Raw genomic sequence first — 18,139 nt, 5'->3', positions numbered from 1 at the left:
CCAAACATGGACAAAGTAGGAAAAACAGGGTAACACCTGTGTTCTTGCCCCCGGCGTCCAGCTTTGCTAACATTTCGCTCTATGTGCCCATCACTACGGGTGGTTATTTGCTGAATCAACGTCCTGCCATTGGGACACCTCACTATCGCCCTTTGCAGTGTTTCCTCAGAGCGAGGGTACTCTTTGGCATCCGGTGTTGGCAAACTAACGCCCGTGGGCCAGATCTGTAATGTCACCCGCTTCTCTATTCGTTTTTTTAAAGTAAGCTCTGTGCCCAACACAGGGCTGGCACTCACGACCCCAAGATCAAGGGTGGAGCGCTGCAGGGACGGGGCCAGCCGGCCGCCCCACACACCCCTGGTTTAGGACACAGAGCTTCGCGTACACGGCCCGGCTGGTCATCGACGGTCCGCGGGGGCTCTCGCGCCGGTCGGGCCCAGAACTGAGCAGACGCACTGCGGTTCGCGTGTAGGGAAGGTACATCCTGCCCCTCTCGGAACCTCGCTCGAGGCTGGGGCTGCCCGGAGCCTAGATGCCCACAGGGTTCGCGCCTCCCGGGGCCAGCGCCACTCGCACCAACGGTGTGGCTTGTGCGCCTTAAAAATAAGGTTATTTTGCCAGATAAAAGGGGTTTATTCAGGAATGGCAGAGGACTGTGTCCGGAAACACGCGACTACGGGAAAGCCACCGGCCAGTCCGACCAAGCGAGCGGCTTAAGTCTTCTGGGGACCGGGCCGTCGTGGACGTGATCCCCGGGGAGGAGCCGAGGGTCGCCCGGGCCGCCTGCAGCGGCGGCCCAGGTCTCCTGGGGGACGCAGGAGGACCTGTCCCCGTGGGGACCGTCGCCGGGGACGCTCCCCGGAGGCTCTCCGGCTGGGCCCGGGCTGACACCGTCCTGCGATCGCGGCTGAGCGGCGGCCCTTCCGGCTTCCCCGCTCCACGGGGCGAGGGTCCGCGCGCTGATGCGCACAGGCCGCTCTCCCTCTGGGAGCCTGGAATTGTGGAACGAGACAGGCCGAGGATCGCCCTCGGTACAAGCCTGGGGCTGCCCTCGGCCCCGCTCCGGGGAACACAGCGGCCGAGCGAACCGACACCCAGCCCGGCGGGCGACGCTAGGCGGCGCTGCAGGCCGCCCCGGAGAGGCCGTCGCGGCCGTGTGACGTCACGCGCCCCCGAGCGGAACCGGCGCGCTCCGTGACGTCACGCGCCCGTTCACGCCAGACCGGCGCTGTCGTGTGACGTCGCCCGCGCGCCCGGGTGGAAAGAAGGGGTGGCGGCGGGCCGGGGTCCGCGGCGTGCGCCATGGTTCCGCGCGTGCAGCTCCCACCCGAGATCCAGCTGGCCCAGCGCCTGGCGGGAAACGAGCAGGTGACCCGGGACCGGGCGGTGAAGAAGCTCCGGAAGTACATCGTCGCCAGGACTCAGCCGGCCGCAGGTGGGCGCGGGGCTGGGTGGGCGGGGGCGCGGGGCGCGGGGGCCGGGGCGGCCGGGCGGGGGCGGGGTCGGCCGGGCGGGGACGCGGGAGCCTGGGAGCCACGTGGGCCGCGCGCGGGGCCTGCGGGGGAGCCTGCCCCAGCCCGGTTTCCTGCCCGGCCGCCCCGCGCCCCGCGCCCCCGCCCCCGCCCCGCGCCCCGGAGCCGGCGGCCCCCCCGGACCCTAGACCCCGCCTGCGCCGCCGCCCGCCGTCTGCGCTCGCGGAGCGGCCTCCTGCCCTTCCGGGGGGCGGTCGGGGGCGGGCGGCGGCGGACGGGGCACTCGGACGCGGCCCCGCGAGCGGCGGCCGTCAGCAGCGCAGGCGGGGACCCACCCGCCGCCCGAGTCCGAAGCGCCGGCGGTCGCCCCAGCCCGGCGGGAGGAGCCCCCCGCGGGCTCCGCTCCTGGGGCTGAAGCCCGGGAGCCGCCGCCGCGGGAGCCCCCGCCGCGCGGTCGCGCCTCCGTCGGGGCGCCCGGTGCCCTCGTCTGCCCGCGCGCCCTGCCGTCTGCGCGAGTTAAGTTTCCCCTGCGGAGTGGAGGCGGGACGCGGACCGGGCACGAGCCCCCGCGCGTCGAGCGGAACGACGTGTCCGCAGGAGACCGCGCCGTGTCCGGCGCCCCCGCGGGCCCACGGGCCCTGGATCCGGATACTCGGGGTGTTTGCTGATCCGTGAAACGGCCGTTACGGGGGTACTTAGAGCCCCGGCCGGGGGGGGGGGGGGCGCTGTGCTTCCCGGTGGAGCGCCGAGCTAAGGCCCGCGCACTGTGGCCCTGACCGTTGGGGGCGCTTGGCCTGAGTGTCGCTGGTGCCGCCGCAGGTGGTTTCACGCACGACGAGCTGCTGAAGGTCTGGAAGGGACTGTTTTACTGCATGTGGATGCAGGACAAGCCGCTCCTCCAGGTGAGTGTGCGGAGGGGCCGCCGCGGGAGCCCCGACCTCCCTGCCGGACAGAGGGCCCGTGGCTGACCCTGCGGGGCAGAGGGGCGGTGGCTGACCCTCTTTCCAGCGCAGCCAAAGGCACTGAGGGTTACAGCTTCGACACTTTGCGGGGGCCCATGGTTTGAGTGTAGGTCGTGCTGCTGTAGGTCTCCTGCGAGGGTTTTTTTTTTTTTTTTTAAATTTTCTAAAAACTAGAGTATTTCTAGGTTCACAACAAAATTGAGAGGAAGGTACAGAAAGCTCTTGTACAGCCCTTTCATCCACACGTGCACAGCACCCCGCCCCCAGAGCCATGCCTCCGTTATAGCTGATGAACCTGCCTGGCACAGACCGACCCCCAGAGTCCATAGTGGGTGTGTGGGGTCACCCTGAGTGTGTGTGTTCTGTGGTTTGGACCGGTGTGTGCTGTCATGCACCCGCTGGGACACAATCTTACACAGGGCTGTGTCACTGCCCAAGATGCCAGCTTTCTTCTTCTTCTTCTTCTTCTTCCTTTTTTTTTTTTTTTAAGATTTAGGGAGCGTGTGTGCATTGGGACGGGGCCGGGGGTAGGGGAGAGAGAGAGAGAATCCCAGTCCGACTCTGCGCAGCGTGGAGCCTGTTGCAGGGCTCAGTCTCACGACCCTGAGACCATGACCTGAGCCAAATCAGAGAGTCAGACACCCAGCGTCCTGAGCCACCCAGGTGCCCCCGAATGCTGACCTTTTTGAAAGTGTGTTCTCAGAATGAATTGTTTACTTTTTCGAAATCACCTGGGTGGTGAGGGTACTTTTATTTTATTTTTGTAAAGATTTTATTTATTTATTTGACAGACAGAGATCACAAGTAGGCAGAGAAGCAGGCAGGGGGGGGGCAGGCTCCCCGCTGAGCAGAGAGCCCTGATGTAGGACCCGATCCCAGGACCCTAAGTCCCTGACCTGAGCCGAACGCAGAGGCTTAACCTCGTCCAGGGTGGCGCCCCGGGACAGTACTTCTGAAGCGCAGAGTCCTGTGCTGTACTCTGTGTGCACTAAAAGGTGGCTCTGGGGTGGTCTTTTTAGTGCCCTAAGGGATACTCTGCACAGCAACGCAGTGACATTGACAAAGGCAGGTGGCGAGTAGTTTCTAGGGGTCCAGTTTCTTCCGGCTGCTCAGGTGGCCCCATCTCTCCTGGGCCCTCCTTCGACTGGCTCTCCCTTGAGCTATGGCTCGAGGCCTTGGTCGGGGGGGCAGCAGCTGCCCGTGGTGTGGGGAGCCGCTGTCTGCTCCGGCTGTGGGAGGAGGCCTCTCGCAACAGTGCAGCTTGCAGACCTGAGGCACATGGGGTTGCGAGGCTGGCGGGAGCTGTTTCTCGTGTGCGTGAGTGCAGGGGCGGGGAGCATGGAGGGAGCGCAGGTGTCTGTTCCTGCTGCTGCTTGTGAGACCACGCGTCCTCGGGGTCAGAGAGTGCTGCTCTTTTCTTTTATGTGTGTGTGTGTTTGCTGTTCTCTACCCAGGAGGAACTAGGGAGGACCATTTCCCAGCTCCTGCATGCCTTTCAGACGACAGAGGCACGTGAGTACCCTGGCCCCAGGGAGACCCTTTGGGAGGGGCAGAGCTGCCCAGAGTTGGCTACCAGACATGGAATGCTTGCATTTTAAGGCGAGGGGCAAGCAGAAGTCCGTTTCCTGGCTGGCATCACTGGCGCTGACCAGCAGAACCCTGTTCCACGTGTCTGGCCGCATCGAGTTATTTATCTCGCGTGGACCCAGCTCGAGGCTGAAGGGCCGGGATCTAGTTTTTAAAATGCAGGTGGACATCTCGTGCAGTGTTGTCGAGTTGCTGGACCGAGTCATCTGGTGGCGGCGTTCCCTGTGAACGCTTCCCTGACCCCTCCGTGTTTTTGTCCTGCCCGAGATTCGTAGCCCTCAGCCCTGCTGTCTGCCCGCTGTTGTCCCTTGGGCATCTGTAGGCATCTTGATATCAGACTCTGGTCCAGTTGAATTAAGCTTCGTGGGGTGGAGCCCGGGCACCTTCCTCTGACGCTTAGGGTGGGGGGCAGCCGGGGGAGCCCACGCCTCTGGCATAGATGGCTGTGGCTGTTGCCGGTGGGGCCCGCGGTTAGGCCTGGTGGGTGGGTTTGGTTTAGTTACGGTTAGTAGGCAGAGTAGTTGCAGTAAGAGACAGTGATAGGGTCTCAGTTGGGGGGTGCGTCGCTGGCATCTTAAGTCGTCAGTGGGGGTCCGTCCGCCGTAACGTTCCCCTTGTGAGAGCCTGCGGAAGAGTTTCTGTGCTCAGCAAACGGCCGGCACAAACCGATGACGCGCTAGCAGTTGAGTGGGTCCTGGACTCACTGCCCGTGATCGCACCGTCTGACCAGCCCTTTGCTGTTGGAGAAACTTGTTATGGATCAAAGAGGCCCCGTTTCATTCCCGAGGTCAAGGCGCGGGCAGGGCTGGTCCCCAGGCCTCTCTCCTGGGTGTGCAGGCGCCGTCTTCTCGTCTTCTCCGGCGCCGTGGCTTGTTCCTGTGCGCGTGTCTGTGTCCCCGTCTCTTCTTAGAAGGACACTAGTCACCGTGTCAGGTCCACACTGGTGACCTCATTTTATCTTAATTCACCTTTTTGAAAACTTTATTTTGAAATAAAGTCTTATCGAGGACCTGGGGTTGGGGCTTTGACATGAATTTGGGGGACACAGGTTAGTCTGGAGCACCGTGTGTCTGATCTCCTGTTATCAGGAGCGTTTGTGCCTGATCGAGTGCCCAGTGTGGGGGTCGGGCAGGGGTCCCAGCCGAGCCAGGAGGGGGAAGAGCTGGCCCGTGGGCGTCAGGCAGGGTCCCCCACCCCATGTAGGGGAAGAGCTGACCCATGGGGGTCAGGCGGGGTCTGAGCAGCAGCTGCTTGTGCCGCTGGCTGTGCCGGCTCCACGCCCGTTCTCCGGGGGCGCCGAGGTGGAGGGCGGAGCTGGGCTTGGCTTTTCTTTCTGGGGTTCCCCCAGCCCCGTCTCTAAGCCTCTAAGTTTGTAGCGGCTCTTCTGAGTGCGACAGACGGGACTGAGGACCCCGAGGCTGGCCCCTGGGACGTCCTGAGCAGCTTTCTCCGCGCCCTCCCCTCGCTTCCCAGGGCGACTTCCACGCCCCCCGTGATTCTCTCTGGCCTTTTGTCCTTCAGAGCACCTGTTCCTGCGGACGTTCTGGCAGACCATGAACCGCGAGTGGACGGGCATCGACAGACTGCGCCTGGACAAGTTCTACATGGTGAGGGGCTGTGCTCCGCTGCTGGGCCCCGGGGAACCGGCGGGGCCGGGGGAGCTGGGGCATAGCCCCGAGTGCTGCGGCCTCTGGGCCTCTCCTGCCGTGGCCGGGCGGCCCTCCTGGGGACTGACCCTTACGTCTCATGGCCTGTGAGAGGAGCGCGGGCCGCGGCGGGCGCGCAGGGCGTGGGTTGCCCGGCACATGCCCCATCTCCGAGGGTAGGTGAGCAGCCAGAGAGCTCAGGACTTCCGCGGCACAGGTTCGGGTTCAGAGGAGGGTCCAAGCTGCCCACCTGGGGAGGACCGGGGCTGCAGGCTTGCCCCCTGCTGGAGCAGCCACGAGCCCGTGTGTGCCAGCAGACCTGCCGGGAGCTCGTGCCCCAGCCATAGGCCCTCATCTTGTGGGCGCACTGGTGGGAAGGTGCTTTCTGCTGGGCGGGGACGGTTGGCAGAGCCGTTGCGTGCAGAATCCCCTTTGCTTTCTGCCGCCGCACTCCGCCGCACTCCTGAGAGTTCAGGGGACTGTGTGGCCCTCAGATATTCGGAGACTCCAGATCCCCACCCGCATTTGAACGGCACCCTGTTCCCGCAGCGTGTTCACTGGGGCTCGCTGTCTGCGAGCGGGTGGCCCAGCGGGCCGTGGGCTGGGCCTCACCGGGGATGGTGCCTTTGGGGCCGCAGTTACTCACGACCTGCCACTGGGCTCGGCTCCCCGCCCAGATGTGGCCCGCGGTTCCGTGGACACTGTGTGTCTCAGATGTCGGGTGAGCACCAGCTAGTGGGTGAGGCGTGGAGTTCTGGAGGGGAGGGATGTTGAAGCCTCTGGGGCCGGGGGCAGGGGCCGGGCTGGGCACGGCCACATAGTGTGGGTTTGCAGACGTAGGAGTCTCCGTGAGGTGCCGTTGCTGTGTGCGTGAGAGGATGGCTTTTGTTGTTGGGCCTGTGGGTCCGCACCCGCCAGCACAGCCTGCTGGAGAGGCCAAGCATCCGGCGGCTGCGGGCACTGGGAGTGGTGTCACCGGGGTCCTCCGTGTCCCGGGGCACATCTGACAGCCAGGAAACCCATCCCCACATGCGTCCTCTGTCCCTTTACACTCGCGGGCCCCGCTGTGTGCACGGCTTCCCATCTGGACGGAAGGAAAACCGGCTGGAGAAGCCGTGAGCCGTGGTCGAGGGGCAGTGGGGCATCGTGGGGCAAGGGTCAGGATTTGTCGTAAAGGGTGAGCTTTGAAAGGGGCGAGTTTCGCCTCTGGGGATGAGAGAGGAAGCAGACATGTTCGTTGTCTCTTGGGGAGAGAAGTCCATCAGAAAGCTGAGGGGAGCCTTTCCCCAGGACCTCAGCCTCCTCGGGGGGACCGGCTCTTTGTTCCCTGTTTGCACTCCTGAATTGACGACTGTTGCACTTGTCTTTCATTTGTGACCGCGGTTGCTCCCCGAAGTGTCTGCTGTGAGCCCCGAGTCCTGGTGCTCTTGGAAGGCAGGTGCACCCCAGCCCGGGGGCAGCGACCCTTCTCTGGACTCGGTGTCCCCTCTGCCAACAGCTCTTGGGGGCCTGCCGTGCGCTCGGGGCCACAGAGATGACCGGGAGCCCGGGGGGCTCTGGGAGGTCGGGTTGCGCGCTACTAACGAGGGTCTGCATTCACCCCACAGCTCATGCGGACGGTCCTGAACGAGTCCTTGAAGGCCCTGAAGATGCGCGGGTGGGAAGAAAGGTTGGTACCCGCGGCCCGACCCGAGCGCGGCCTCTTCTCGCCGGCGGACGTGTCTTGGTGCTGGGGGCTGGGGGCTGGGCTCGCGCGCTTCTCCCTCAGTCCCTCGTTGAGGAGAGGTCCGTGTTCGCGTTAACGGGGACCCGGTGGTGCTTGAAGTGAAGGCATTTTCAGAATGACGGTTTTGTGTGTATGTTTACAGAAATGAACGTTTTCAGCCTTGATAAGTTCTGTGAATCCAAACTGAGTTTTCTTGTTATTACGGTTTTGTTTTTCAGTATATAAGTGTTTTTCGTGTAGAGCTGAGGTACTCTTTTTTGTTATAGTTGGTTTTTTTTTTTGGTGTAACGTGGCGTATTCTGCTCCGTCGCCAGTGGCGTGTGCCTTGGTTCTAGAAACATGTTGTTTGGACTTGTCTCTTTTGACAGAGGTGCTTGTGGGGGGGTAGCCCGTGTCCCCCAGACCATGAGGCTTGTGTTTTTGGCCAGCCTTGGCCTTCCCCTGGCCTTGGGCCGGCGGGGCTGTGCTGAGCCCGAGTTCTTCTCCTACCCTCCGGGGAGCCCGCTGGTGCAGGGCCGGCTGAGCCGGGGCTCCCCGTGGTGGCGGCCGGCTTCTCCGCGTCTGGGAGGTGGCCTGAGAGCCGCCGCACCAAATGGGTTTTTGAGTTCATGTTTTGAAGTTTTTTTAATTTATTTTATTTACTTGTTTTTTTAAGATTTTACTTATTCATTTGACAGAGAGATCACAGGTAGGCAGAGAGAGAGGGGGAAGCAGGCTCCCCGCTGAGCAGAGAGCCCGATGCGGGACTCAATCCCAGGACCCCGGGATCACGACCCGAGCAGAAGGCAGAGGCTTTAACCCACTGAGCCACCCAGGCGCCCCTTTAATTAATTTAAAGCTTTATCTTTTTCGTTTTTTTTCTCATCACGAGAGTGACACGTTCCCAGTAGAAGGAACTCAGAAAACTTCCGTAAGACGTCGAGGGAGGGCGCGAGCCCCCACGGACAGAGATCTCAGGGACGCGCCGTGCTCCGTGCGGCATCGGCGTCGGGGCAGACCGCTCGCAGGCTGCTGTGGTTTCCCGGAAGACACGCCAGCGCCCCTCGTGTCTGTGCCCGCTGCGTGCTCTTGCGGGGGGGGCAAGGGGAGACAGACTTGGGAACAGCATGTTTGGAGTGGCTTTGTCATGAGGCTGGTGCGCTCGGTCAGTTTGTGTCCAGTCCGTGGACAGGAGCGCCCGCGCCGGCCCAGGGGCTCCGGGAGAGCAGGGTGACCTACTTGCCCCTGGTCCGCTTTTTCCTGTGTGGAACAGATCAGCAGGAGCAGCCTGTAGTTCCCTGGGGTCTTCGGAGTTTAGAATTACTATGAATGACTTTTTCGGGCAAGGGTGCCCCTGCTGGTGCCGGATTTTCACCCTTTCATTCCCGTGAGGTGCCGAGCCCCGGGGGTCTCACTGTCTCAGGATGTAGGATTCGGTCCCTACGGGTGGCTCGTGCATGAGCAGAATCAGAAGCCGAGGGATGTTTTATTTCTGTTAACTCTTTCGGTTCTTAAGAGTAGTTTTGTTCTCACTGCCGGTAGGAGGTGCAGAGTGAGCCTTTGGGAGAGCCCGAGAGTCTCTGGTGGGCCCTTCAGAGCAGGTGTCTGTTCCCATAGCCTGTCCCTGTTCCCGCGCAGCCGGCTAGCCCTGCTTGGCTGGTAGCGTTTGCTAGTGTCACTGGCCTGGGAGGAGGGCGCCCCTTTCCTGAGCCGCAGACGGCATCCTCTCTTCTGTTCCGGGGTGGTGAAGCCCCAGCGCTGTCCTGTGTGTGCCCCACTCAGGGCTTGTTACACACCTTGTTCTCCGGTTCAGGTGTGTTATTCAGCGTCCCCCGGCATGTAGATCAGCAAAGACTGGTCGCCAGAGCTCTCTGACCTGGGAGCCCTAGGCCTCTGAGACCACGGACACCAGTGTGCTCGGGGACAGCAGATGCGGCTGGCAGACGTGGCCGGCCCGGGGCCACATACCCTGCCCTGGGACTGGGAACGCAGCTCTGTGCCTCGCCTTTCCTCTGCCCCGGTGTGCCCTCTTGGGCAGTTCCCGTGAGGATAGGGTGATGCAAGATGCCGTGGTGTAGTCTCTTGTCACACCAGGCCTTTGCCCTTACACTTGGGGTCCGTGCACAGAAGGGAAGGTGTGTGTGACCGTGTGTGACGTGTACACACCCGGCCCTTCGAGCGGAGGCATGGTCTCGCCACGCTTGTGCTGCCAGCGGTGGTCCTGAGTCCGTGGTTAGGAGTCCTTTGTGTTGGAACGCACCCAGGTCACCAGGCCACCTCCCGTGGAGGTGGGGAAGCTGGCCCGGGATGGCATCGCTGTGCGGGCTCCTCGCCGGCGGGGTCGCCTGCCGCACTGGCCGCTTTCCGTCCACAGGCAGATCGAGCAGCTGCTGGAGCTGCTGACGACGGAGATCCTGCACCCCGACAGCCAGGCCCCCAGCGGGGTGAAGAGCCACTTCCTGGAGATCTTCCTGGAGGAGCTGAGCAAAGTGGGCGCCGCTGAGGTGAGGCAGTGGGCCACTGGCGGTGCCGACCCCTTCTCCGGGCTCCCACCCAAGGGACCGAGGCAGCCGCCCCTTCCTTTCTCCATAGCTGACGGCGGACCAGAACCTCAAGTTCGTTGAGCCCTTCTGCACCATCGCTGCTCGCACTCAGGAGTGAGTGGCGGGGGGCCTCCCGCGGCCTGGGTCCTCTTTCCCCCGGCTTCTCAGGGTGCCCGCCTGTGGGGAGTTGCTGTTCCCTCCTGGGGAGAGAGGCGGGGTCACCGGAGGGGCCGCAGCGGGGGTGGGGACGGGTGGGGACAGGCGCCCAGGCTGACGGGCCCACCCGGCGCCTGCTGCCCCCCAGCTCCCTGGTTTTGCACAACATCACTCGGGGCATCTTCGAAGCGATCGTGGAACAGGCCCCGTTTGCCATCGAGGACCTTCTGGACGAGCTGGACGCGCAGGAGGGGGAGGAGGGGACGTCGGAGGACGAGGGGACGTCGGAGGACGAGGAGCGCGAGCGGGATGCGCCGTCCATGCAGCCAGGTGAGGGGTCAGCGCAGCTGCGGTGACGGTGCTTGCGGGGGTCCCTGTGGCCGAGCCCCCCAGCCCTGTTCTCAGGACGCCGTCCTGACTCCCGGCTGGCCTCTGGCCTACTGTCCCCCCCACCACCTCTGCCCCACTCACCCCTCCTCTCCGGTGCCCGCCCTCCACCAGGCCCACCTGGACTTCCCCGTGTCCACCCTGTCCCTGTCTCCCTTGCTGGGTTTCTCCACAAGGTGTCTTGCTTTCTGGCGTAAACCACTGGAAATGACATAAACCGTTTCCCATTCCTGGCCTTTTCTCCCCGCTGGGTGTCGGCTCTCCCAGGCCAGGGACTTCTGTTGGCCACAGCTGTGTCCCCAGGGCTGGGAGCGACCCCGGCACAGAGGAGGAGTCCGCCTGATGGGGGTTGGGGGAAACGAGGGAGCGGTGGGCCTGGGAAACGTGCCACGGGGGGTCCGCTGCAGGCCTTCGGGTCAGGGCCCGGCGCCCGCTGCTGTTGACAGTCTCGATGCTAACGTGGCTCCTTGTGGGACGTGGGCTCATCCCAGGTGGCCCGTGGACTGGGTCATGGCCCGTGGCTGTAGGGGTGCATCGGCGTGCCAGTTTCGGGACTTCTCCCTGCCACCTGCTCTTTTTTTTTGGCGGTAAAATACGCATCATGGACAACTTTTTTTTTTTTTTTAAGTCACGTTTGTTCAGCCTCGTGATCAGCCTGTTGGTTAGCGATCAGCGCGGGCGGGACAGGAAGAGCCCACGTTAGTCTTCTGTGGAAACGCGCTGTGCTGTCTGCAGAACAGAACCCAACGCTCTGATGTGCTCTCAGTCACAAATCAGTCCTCGAGGCGTTTGCTCTCGCTCTAGAACGTGTCCTCTTCGCCGCAGCTTGGCCCTGCCACCACGAGTCGTGGCTGAGGGCCCAGGTCTCTTGGACGCCATGTCTTGCCTGGCTTCCTCCTGTGGCTTCCCCCGTGGGCCCCTCTCTGTGGCTCCCCCTGCCCCCGTGGCGCACCCGGCTCTGCTCTCCTGCTCAGCTCTGTGTCCTGGCGGCGATGAGAACCTTCTGCTGCAGCAGCCACCTTGGTTCCGTGGTTTGGCACAGGACTGGCCTCTGCCACCACGGGCCAGAGCCCCTGCCTCCAGAATTCCCTCCTCCTGGGTCCAGAGTTCGGAGATGGTTGCAACTGCCCGAGTCCTGCCACCTCTGCCCGCCACGGAGTCCCTCCCGTCCTCACCAGCTCCGTCGTTCCTGCCTCGTGGCCGCCGCCTCACCCCTAGGAATGCCCTCCCTGGCCATGGTTGTCCTTCCCACCAGGCCACCTCCATGGCCACCACCGAGGTTTCCAGAACCACTTCGAGCTCTGGCTGGAGGAGGCCGTTGCCGTCTCTGGCTGAGACGGGGCTCCTGTTCTTCACGGCCATGTATTTCTGAGGGACAGGCCTGTCTGCCGAGTCCCTGTCATCAGATGGTGCCAGAGCCCGGCTCCCTTCTTGCCTTCGGCTCGGTCCCGTCTGTCCGTCAGTTTTCCACAGCGTTCGAGAGCTCTTCGCCGCTGCTCTCCCGTGACTTAACGCCCTGTCAGAAATCTTTGTCATGGTGAGACAGGCTCCAGGCCTTTGAGAGTCTTCTCTTGAGACTGCTGTCTTTGGTTCCGTGTCTTCCGTCCTCCTCCTGTGGCCTTGGGGACAGGGCTGTAGCCCCCTCCTGTAGCCGCGTAGGTGGCAAACCCCAAGCCTCTGGGGCACTCGGTGCTCGGGTCTCTGACCCCCCGGTCCACGAGGATCCCCGTGCTCGGGATGGCTCTGACTCCCAGGGCTGGTTCGAGAGCTCAGACTTCCCACGAGCTGCGGCAGCGGTCCGGGCTCTGGGAGACTCTGACTTGGGGCAGGGCGCGGGGCCTTGACCGAGCTTTCCCTGGGGTTGTCCCTGGGCGGGAGAGGTACTGATCGTGTTGAGCGTTGACTGCATTCACAGGCTCGTGCGGCCACCACCGCCATTCGCCTCCAGAACTTTCCAGCTTTCCATACTGAAACCCTATTCCCCGCAACAACCCGTCCCCAAGCGCCTGGACCCACCTTCGCCTCCCTGTCCCTGTGGGTCTGACTGGCCTGGGTCCCTCCCGTGAGTGGGTCGCATGCTGTTTGTGCTGTGGCTGGCTCATCTCACCGACCACGGTGTCCTTGAGGTCCATCCCTGTCACAGCATGGGCCAGTTTGTTTTCTCCTTCTGGGGTCGGGTACTGTCCCACCACGTGTGAGGCTGCATCGTGCTTATCCGTGTGATCATCCGGGCCCTGTGGTTGCTGCCGTGTCTTGGCTCTGGGGAGTAACGCAATGAGCACGGGCGAGCACGTGTCTCTTGGGGACCTGGCTTCCGGTTCTTGGGGGCCAGTACCCACATGTAGGCTTGCGCAGTCACGTGTAATTCTGAACATTCTTGAGGCACCTCCCGCTGTGCTGGTCCCACTGCAGCACGCGGGAGGTCCGGCGGTCTAGCGGCTTGTCGCGTTGCCAGGAGCCACCCCCGTGGGTGGGAGGGGGATCTCCCTGAGGTTCCCGCCGACCGGGGATGCGGAGTGTCTTCACGTGCCCGTCGGCTGTCTGTGCGTCTTTCTGGAGACCTGTGCGCTCGAGTCCTTTGCTTTCAGGGGGTCGTGTGCTGCGGAGCGCTGGGAGCTCGTGCCTTTTGGCCGCTCCAGCCCTGTCCGTCCGGGACGCACAAGTAGCTCCCTGCTTTCTGCAGGCGGCTTTCTGCATCACGGCTGTTGGTGCGCGGAGCGTGAACTTCCATCACGTTCGGCTGGTCTGTTGTCCTGCCCCGGGGGTCTTTAGAGCCCAGTCTAAGAGCTCATTGGCGCGGCCAGTCTCATGAAGGTCTTGATTTGTGCTTTTTCTTTTCTTTTTTTTTTTTATAAGATTTTATTTGTGTCAGAGTGAGGGAAGGGACAGAAAGAGAGGGAGAAGCAGGCTCCCCGCTGAGCAGAGAGCCCGATGCGGGGCTCGATCCCAGGACCCTGAGATCATGACCTGCGCTGAAGGCAGAGGCTTAACCCACTGAGCCACCCAGGTGCCCCTGCTCTGTGTTTTATTTGTTTTTTAGTTTTTTTAATTTGTTAGAGTGAGAGAGAGAGCGCGCTCGTGCACAGTCCGGTAGAGCAGCAGGCAGAGGCAGAGGGAGAAGCAGGCTCCCCATGGAGCAAGGAGCTGCTGCGGGACTCGACCCCAGGACACTGGGATCATGACCTGAGCTGAAGGCGGACGCTCCACTGACTGAGCCACCCCGGCGCCCCTGCTCTGTGTTTTTTTAAGAGAGCGTTACTGAGTTCTCACACAGAGGTCTTGTGTTTCCTTCCGGTTGAACTTGTACTTGGGTGAAGGACCCAGTTTCTTTCCCTTCCCTGTGGCCTTCTGGTTTTCCCAGCACCATTTTTGAAGAAGTTGGCCTTCCCCCAGTGAACATTCCGGAGCCCTTACAGAGTTTGGCCCTGTGGAGTTAAGGGTTTCTTTCTCCAGCCCTGCTGGAGTGTTTCTAGGTGACTGTGTGCACCCGTGCCCCCGGTGTCCCTGGCATTTCATCCCGCCATCCTGTGCGTCTTGCCCGTCCTGTTCCTCGGCCTGAGTCACCCCGACAGGCAGATCTAGGAGCCTGCTGGCGGGTCCACGGTGGCCCCGCCGTCCTCATTCTCTGTCACACTTGCCCGCCTGTGGTCTGCTCCGCTCCATAGGCCGAGGCGCAGAGCCCTCAGTGATCAGAAACACGGTCTCTGTGGCCCCTTGATCCGGCCTGCCCAGTGCTAGACCTGGCCCCCTTCTTCCTTGGTTCTGGAATTTCTGACCCTGCAGCGGCTTCGTGAGACATCCACGGGTCATCCCTGCTAATTTCGCCGTGAGGACGACGGCTCGGCCGCCTGCCCGGGGACGTCTCCTCCAGGGGCTCCTGCAGGGGCTCCTCGTCCTCTTCCAGGCTGCCCGGCCGACAGCTGTGCCTCTGCCCAGGCCGTGCGCCCGGCACACGGGCTCGTGGTTCCTGGTGTTTGAGCCGGTGCTGTGCACGCTGGGCACGCATGCTTGAGTTCATGAGGGCCCTTTTGTTCCAGGCTCCCCCCGTGGGGCTGCACTCCCCGGCAGGAGCGACGAGCCGCCGGGAGGTGGTGAGGACGCCGTGGGCCCCGTCCTCCAGGTGGGTGCTGGGGCTCGCGGGGGCAGACGCGCCAGCCCCTCCCATGCAGCAGCCCGGAGGCCTTGAAACCGGGGCGGGGGTGGCCGATGGGGCTTGGGCTGCGCTGCTGCTCCGCGGCTCCGGGTGTGCTCTCTGCTCGCCTCGTGGGGCGCAAGGCAGAGGAGACAGCATTGCCGGGAGTTCGCCTTGGGTCCCGCTCGGGGTCAGAGCCCAGCAGGAGCAGAAGACTTGCTGGGAAGCTGTGAATGTTGGTTACTTGTTAAATTAGTGAGAACGAAGTGTACTGGCTTAAATGACATCTGTCAAAATGAGCGTGACGTGTCTTCTTTCTGCCTGCTTTGACGTGGCTGCCGGAGGGCGTAGTCACAGAGGCTGCCCAGCCCGGGTGGTCCTCTCGCAGGGTGGCGGCGGCCCCAGGGGCACATTCGCTGCCTCATGTCGCACACAGCGTTTGCGTGTGCAGAGAGGACTCGGGGAGGGAAGGATGCCTGTGTGTGTCCTTGGGACCCCTCGGAGGATCTGCACCTGGTCCGCACCTGGTTCCTGGGCCCTGGACCGGGAGGTGACCGGCGTCTGTCTCTGTGCTGCAGTTTGACTACGAGGCCGTGGCCAGCAGACTGTTCGCGGTGGCCAGTGAGCAGAGCACCCCTTCCCAGAACCGGAAGCGCCTCTACAAAGTGATCCGGAAGTAAGTTGCCCTGAAGGGGCAGGTGACGCCCTCCCCTTCCCTTTGGAGTTGCTCTTGCTCCGCCCCACGCGTCTCCGCCCCACCCCCTCCGTGCCTCCATCCCGCCCTCAGAGCCCAGATGGAGGGGCGGTGGTTGAGGGTGGCCCCGGGGCAGCCAGCGGGAGGGCCCGTCCCAGCTGGTGTGGAAGCTGCGGCCCGGTGAGCACCCGTCTCTCTTTTCAGGTTGCAGGACCTCGCCGAAGGTGAGCATATCAGGCCGAGATCCTGGCCCGGAGGCCCGTCCTCGTCTTGGGCGCACTGCCTCCCGTGGTTGCCCACCCCACGGCCCACCCCAGGCGGGGCTCTCTCTTCGGGAGAGGGTCCTGGGGGGCTCTGTGGCTCGTCCTTGCCCCTCTCGGTGGCTCTTGGGTCCGGGTGTGTCAGAATCCCCGGGAGGCCCGAAGCCCAGTGCTGGTCCCTAGGGCAGGGGCCCGAGAACCTGTGTGTCCCGTGAGTTCTGTGGCCTGCCCTGTGGCTGGTCGGTGGTGCCGTGGACGTGGCCCTCTCGCTGTGAGAGGTTTTAGACACAGAGCAGCACTGGGGGCGGTGGTTGATGGTGTGAGCTTTCACGGCCGCCACCGTGGCTCTGCCCTTGAGGTTTTCCTGTCCTTGTCTCGTGTTCTCAGTCCCTCTGTCCCCACAAGGTCCTTGGAGCTCAGGTTCGGTGTTTGCCAGTAACATTTTCACGCGACGGTGTGCGTGAATACTGTGTACGTGTGGTGGGGTTTCCACGCACAGACCCCGTCGACGCAGAGAGCATCGCCATGGGCCCCTCTCAGCCTTAGCCTTTTAGGGAACCGAGGACGAGGTAGCGTGAGGGCTCCGGGACCTGGCTCTGACTGGCGGCCCACCTCCTACACGGTCTGGAGCCGCTGGCGGCTGCGCGGGCCTGGGCACGGGGCCATGGGGCACGGAGTGCACGGCGGTGGTGCCCGTGTGGCTGTTCGCGGCCCCGACGTGCACACTGACAACACCCGACCTGCCTTAGCTTCCTGACGGCCTGCTTTGGTCTGTAGGCGTCTTCCCAGAGGACGACGTACCGGAAAAAGCCTACAGGAACCTGCGAGACGAGGAGCAGGAGAGGAGGACGAAGAAGCGTTTGCCCAAAGCCAGGTCACAAAACCACCCAGGTAGGACGGGCGGCGTCTGGCGCCGATGGGGCGTTGGTATTTGCGGGCTCCGCCTCGCTCTCCCCTCCCAGCCTGTCCGCAGGACTGTGGGTAAAGCCCTGCCGGGGCTGCCCTGCACGCACTGCCCTACGGGGCCACATTGCTGAGCAGATGGGCTGTGTGCGCGGGACCAGCAGGGCAGGAAAGGGCTGCGGAAGAGGGACAGGTGTGGGCCCAGCCCTGGCTGAGAGCCCTCCTGTGTTTGCCCGCATGTGCTTAACGGTCTCGGTCTGGGGTCTGCCCTTGGCAGGGTCTCCTGACTTCACCCTGGTTCTCTTCCTGCCTGGGTCACCTCCGTCTGTGTTGGCTTACGCCTGGGCCCTCACTCTGCTCACTGGCCTGTCCCGTGACTCTGTCGTGAACCAGGTTGGGTCCACTCGGTCCTGCGTTCGAGCCGGCCCACGCCCTCAGTCTCACCTTCGCAAGGCAGACTCACCTGTCAAGTCTGCCGGCTGCTGGCTTTCCTGCGGGCTTGCCCTGGTCAGCCTGCCAGGTGGGAGCCGGCCCTGTTTCCCGTCTCTGCCTGACGGCCATGGCACTTGACATCCACACTGGCAGGGACACTCTTGTTGGCGAGGGCCGGCCTGCTGCGGAGGCTGTCGGGTCCTCTTGCATGTCCTTTGTGTGGTCCTGGAGCTGGCGCCTGCAGTCGGAACGGAAGTGGGGGAACCAGGCCTTGACGGTGCCTCGTTCACGTGGCCTTGCTGTTTTAGGGAAAGGCAGGAAGGAGGACGCGTGTCCAGACCCGAGCTCCGGATCCAAGAGGACGATGAGGCGGCGGCGGCGGCGGGGTTCGGGGGCTGAGCCCGTGGCGCCCCAGGAGCAGCGTGGGGGCCCAGGCGGGAGAGGGACTCGGAAGAAGAGGCGGCGGCTTCGGGCTGGGGCCAAAGTGAAGGGGGCCAGATGCCAGGAGCTACAGACCGAGCAGCGGCCTCTGCAGAGCCGGAAGTGACCCCAGCAGGCCCAGCCCACGCAGGGAGGTGCGGTCCCTTTGGCTTCTTGCGCTGAGTGGCGTTGGGGCACAGGACTGCAGGGCCCTGTTCCTGAGACGGAGGACACGGACTCCCACGGCTCTCTGACGCGCTGTGTGGGCAGGGGGTCGGGCTGCAGAGAGTGTGGACGCCTTGCTGACCTTGGTCAGGCCAGGAAGCCCCCAGAGACCTACAACTGCTTGGCAGACCGCCCTCCCTAGGTCGGGGCCTGGCCGGACGTGGGAGTGTCCGTGAATAAAGTGCCGTGCGGCTCTTAGGAGCAGGTTGGCGGCCAGTGGTGTGACCAGACAGGTGCTGGTTCCCCAGTCGTGTTTGTATCTCGTGTCCATCATGTGGGGGAAACCGTGTTTGCGTGTGTCAGAGTCCAGGCGGCGGCGGCGAGCGGTCGCTGTGGCTCTGTGGGCATTCTCTTCACAAACTGGTGTCCTGAGCCATCCATGAACCTGTTCCTTGTGTCAGCCCCATGGCTTGGGGGGGGCCTATGGCTTGGGGTTGATGTGTCTGAGGTTGGGGGGCTGGGCATGGCTTGGGGTCGACGTGTCCAAGGCAGGGAGGTCGGCCTGTGGGACCGGGAGGCAGAGACCCCAGTGCGCAGCCCCACTGTGCCCTCACGGCTCCCCTCAGCACCTCCAGTCCTGTGTCAGCCCTGCTGTGGGTCCGGGGAGGGTACTGA

The 18,139-nt window shown here is 63.5% G+C and overlaps 1 protein-coding gene across 1 annotated transcript; it reads left to right on the top strand.

Moving 5' to 3' along the window:
- Window positions 1–267: 267 nt before the first annotated feature.
- Window positions 268–17,754, top strand: RRP1 (ribosomal RNA processing 1). The gene is made up of 13 exons (XM_082720803.1): window positions 268–1,435; window positions 2,292–2,374; window positions 3,889–3,946; window positions 5,543–5,628; window positions 7,275–7,336; window positions 9,747–9,876; window positions 9,965–10,029; window positions 10,220–10,401; window positions 14,496–14,578; window positions 15,169–15,266; window positions 15,489–15,508; window positions 16,322–16,435; window positions 17,188–17,754. The coding sequence occupies exons 1-13, from the start codon at window positions 1,303–1,305 to the stop codon at window positions 17,424–17,426; spliced, it is 1,353 nt and encodes a 450-aa protein (XP_082576929.1). The 5' UTR covers window positions 268–1,302; the 3' UTR covers window positions 17,427–17,754.
- The last annotated feature ends 385 nt before the right edge of the window (window positions 17,755–18,139 follow it).

This window comes from Mustela nivalis, assembly GCF_964662115.1.
Source record: "Mustela nivalis genome assembly, chromosome: 1".
Classification (NCBI taxonomy): Eukaryota; Metazoa; Chordata; class Mammalia; order Carnivora; family Mustelidae; genus Mustela; species Mustela nivalis.
Note: the sequence above shows the minus strand (reverse complement) of the source record. Positions and strands in the feature narration are given on the sequence as shown.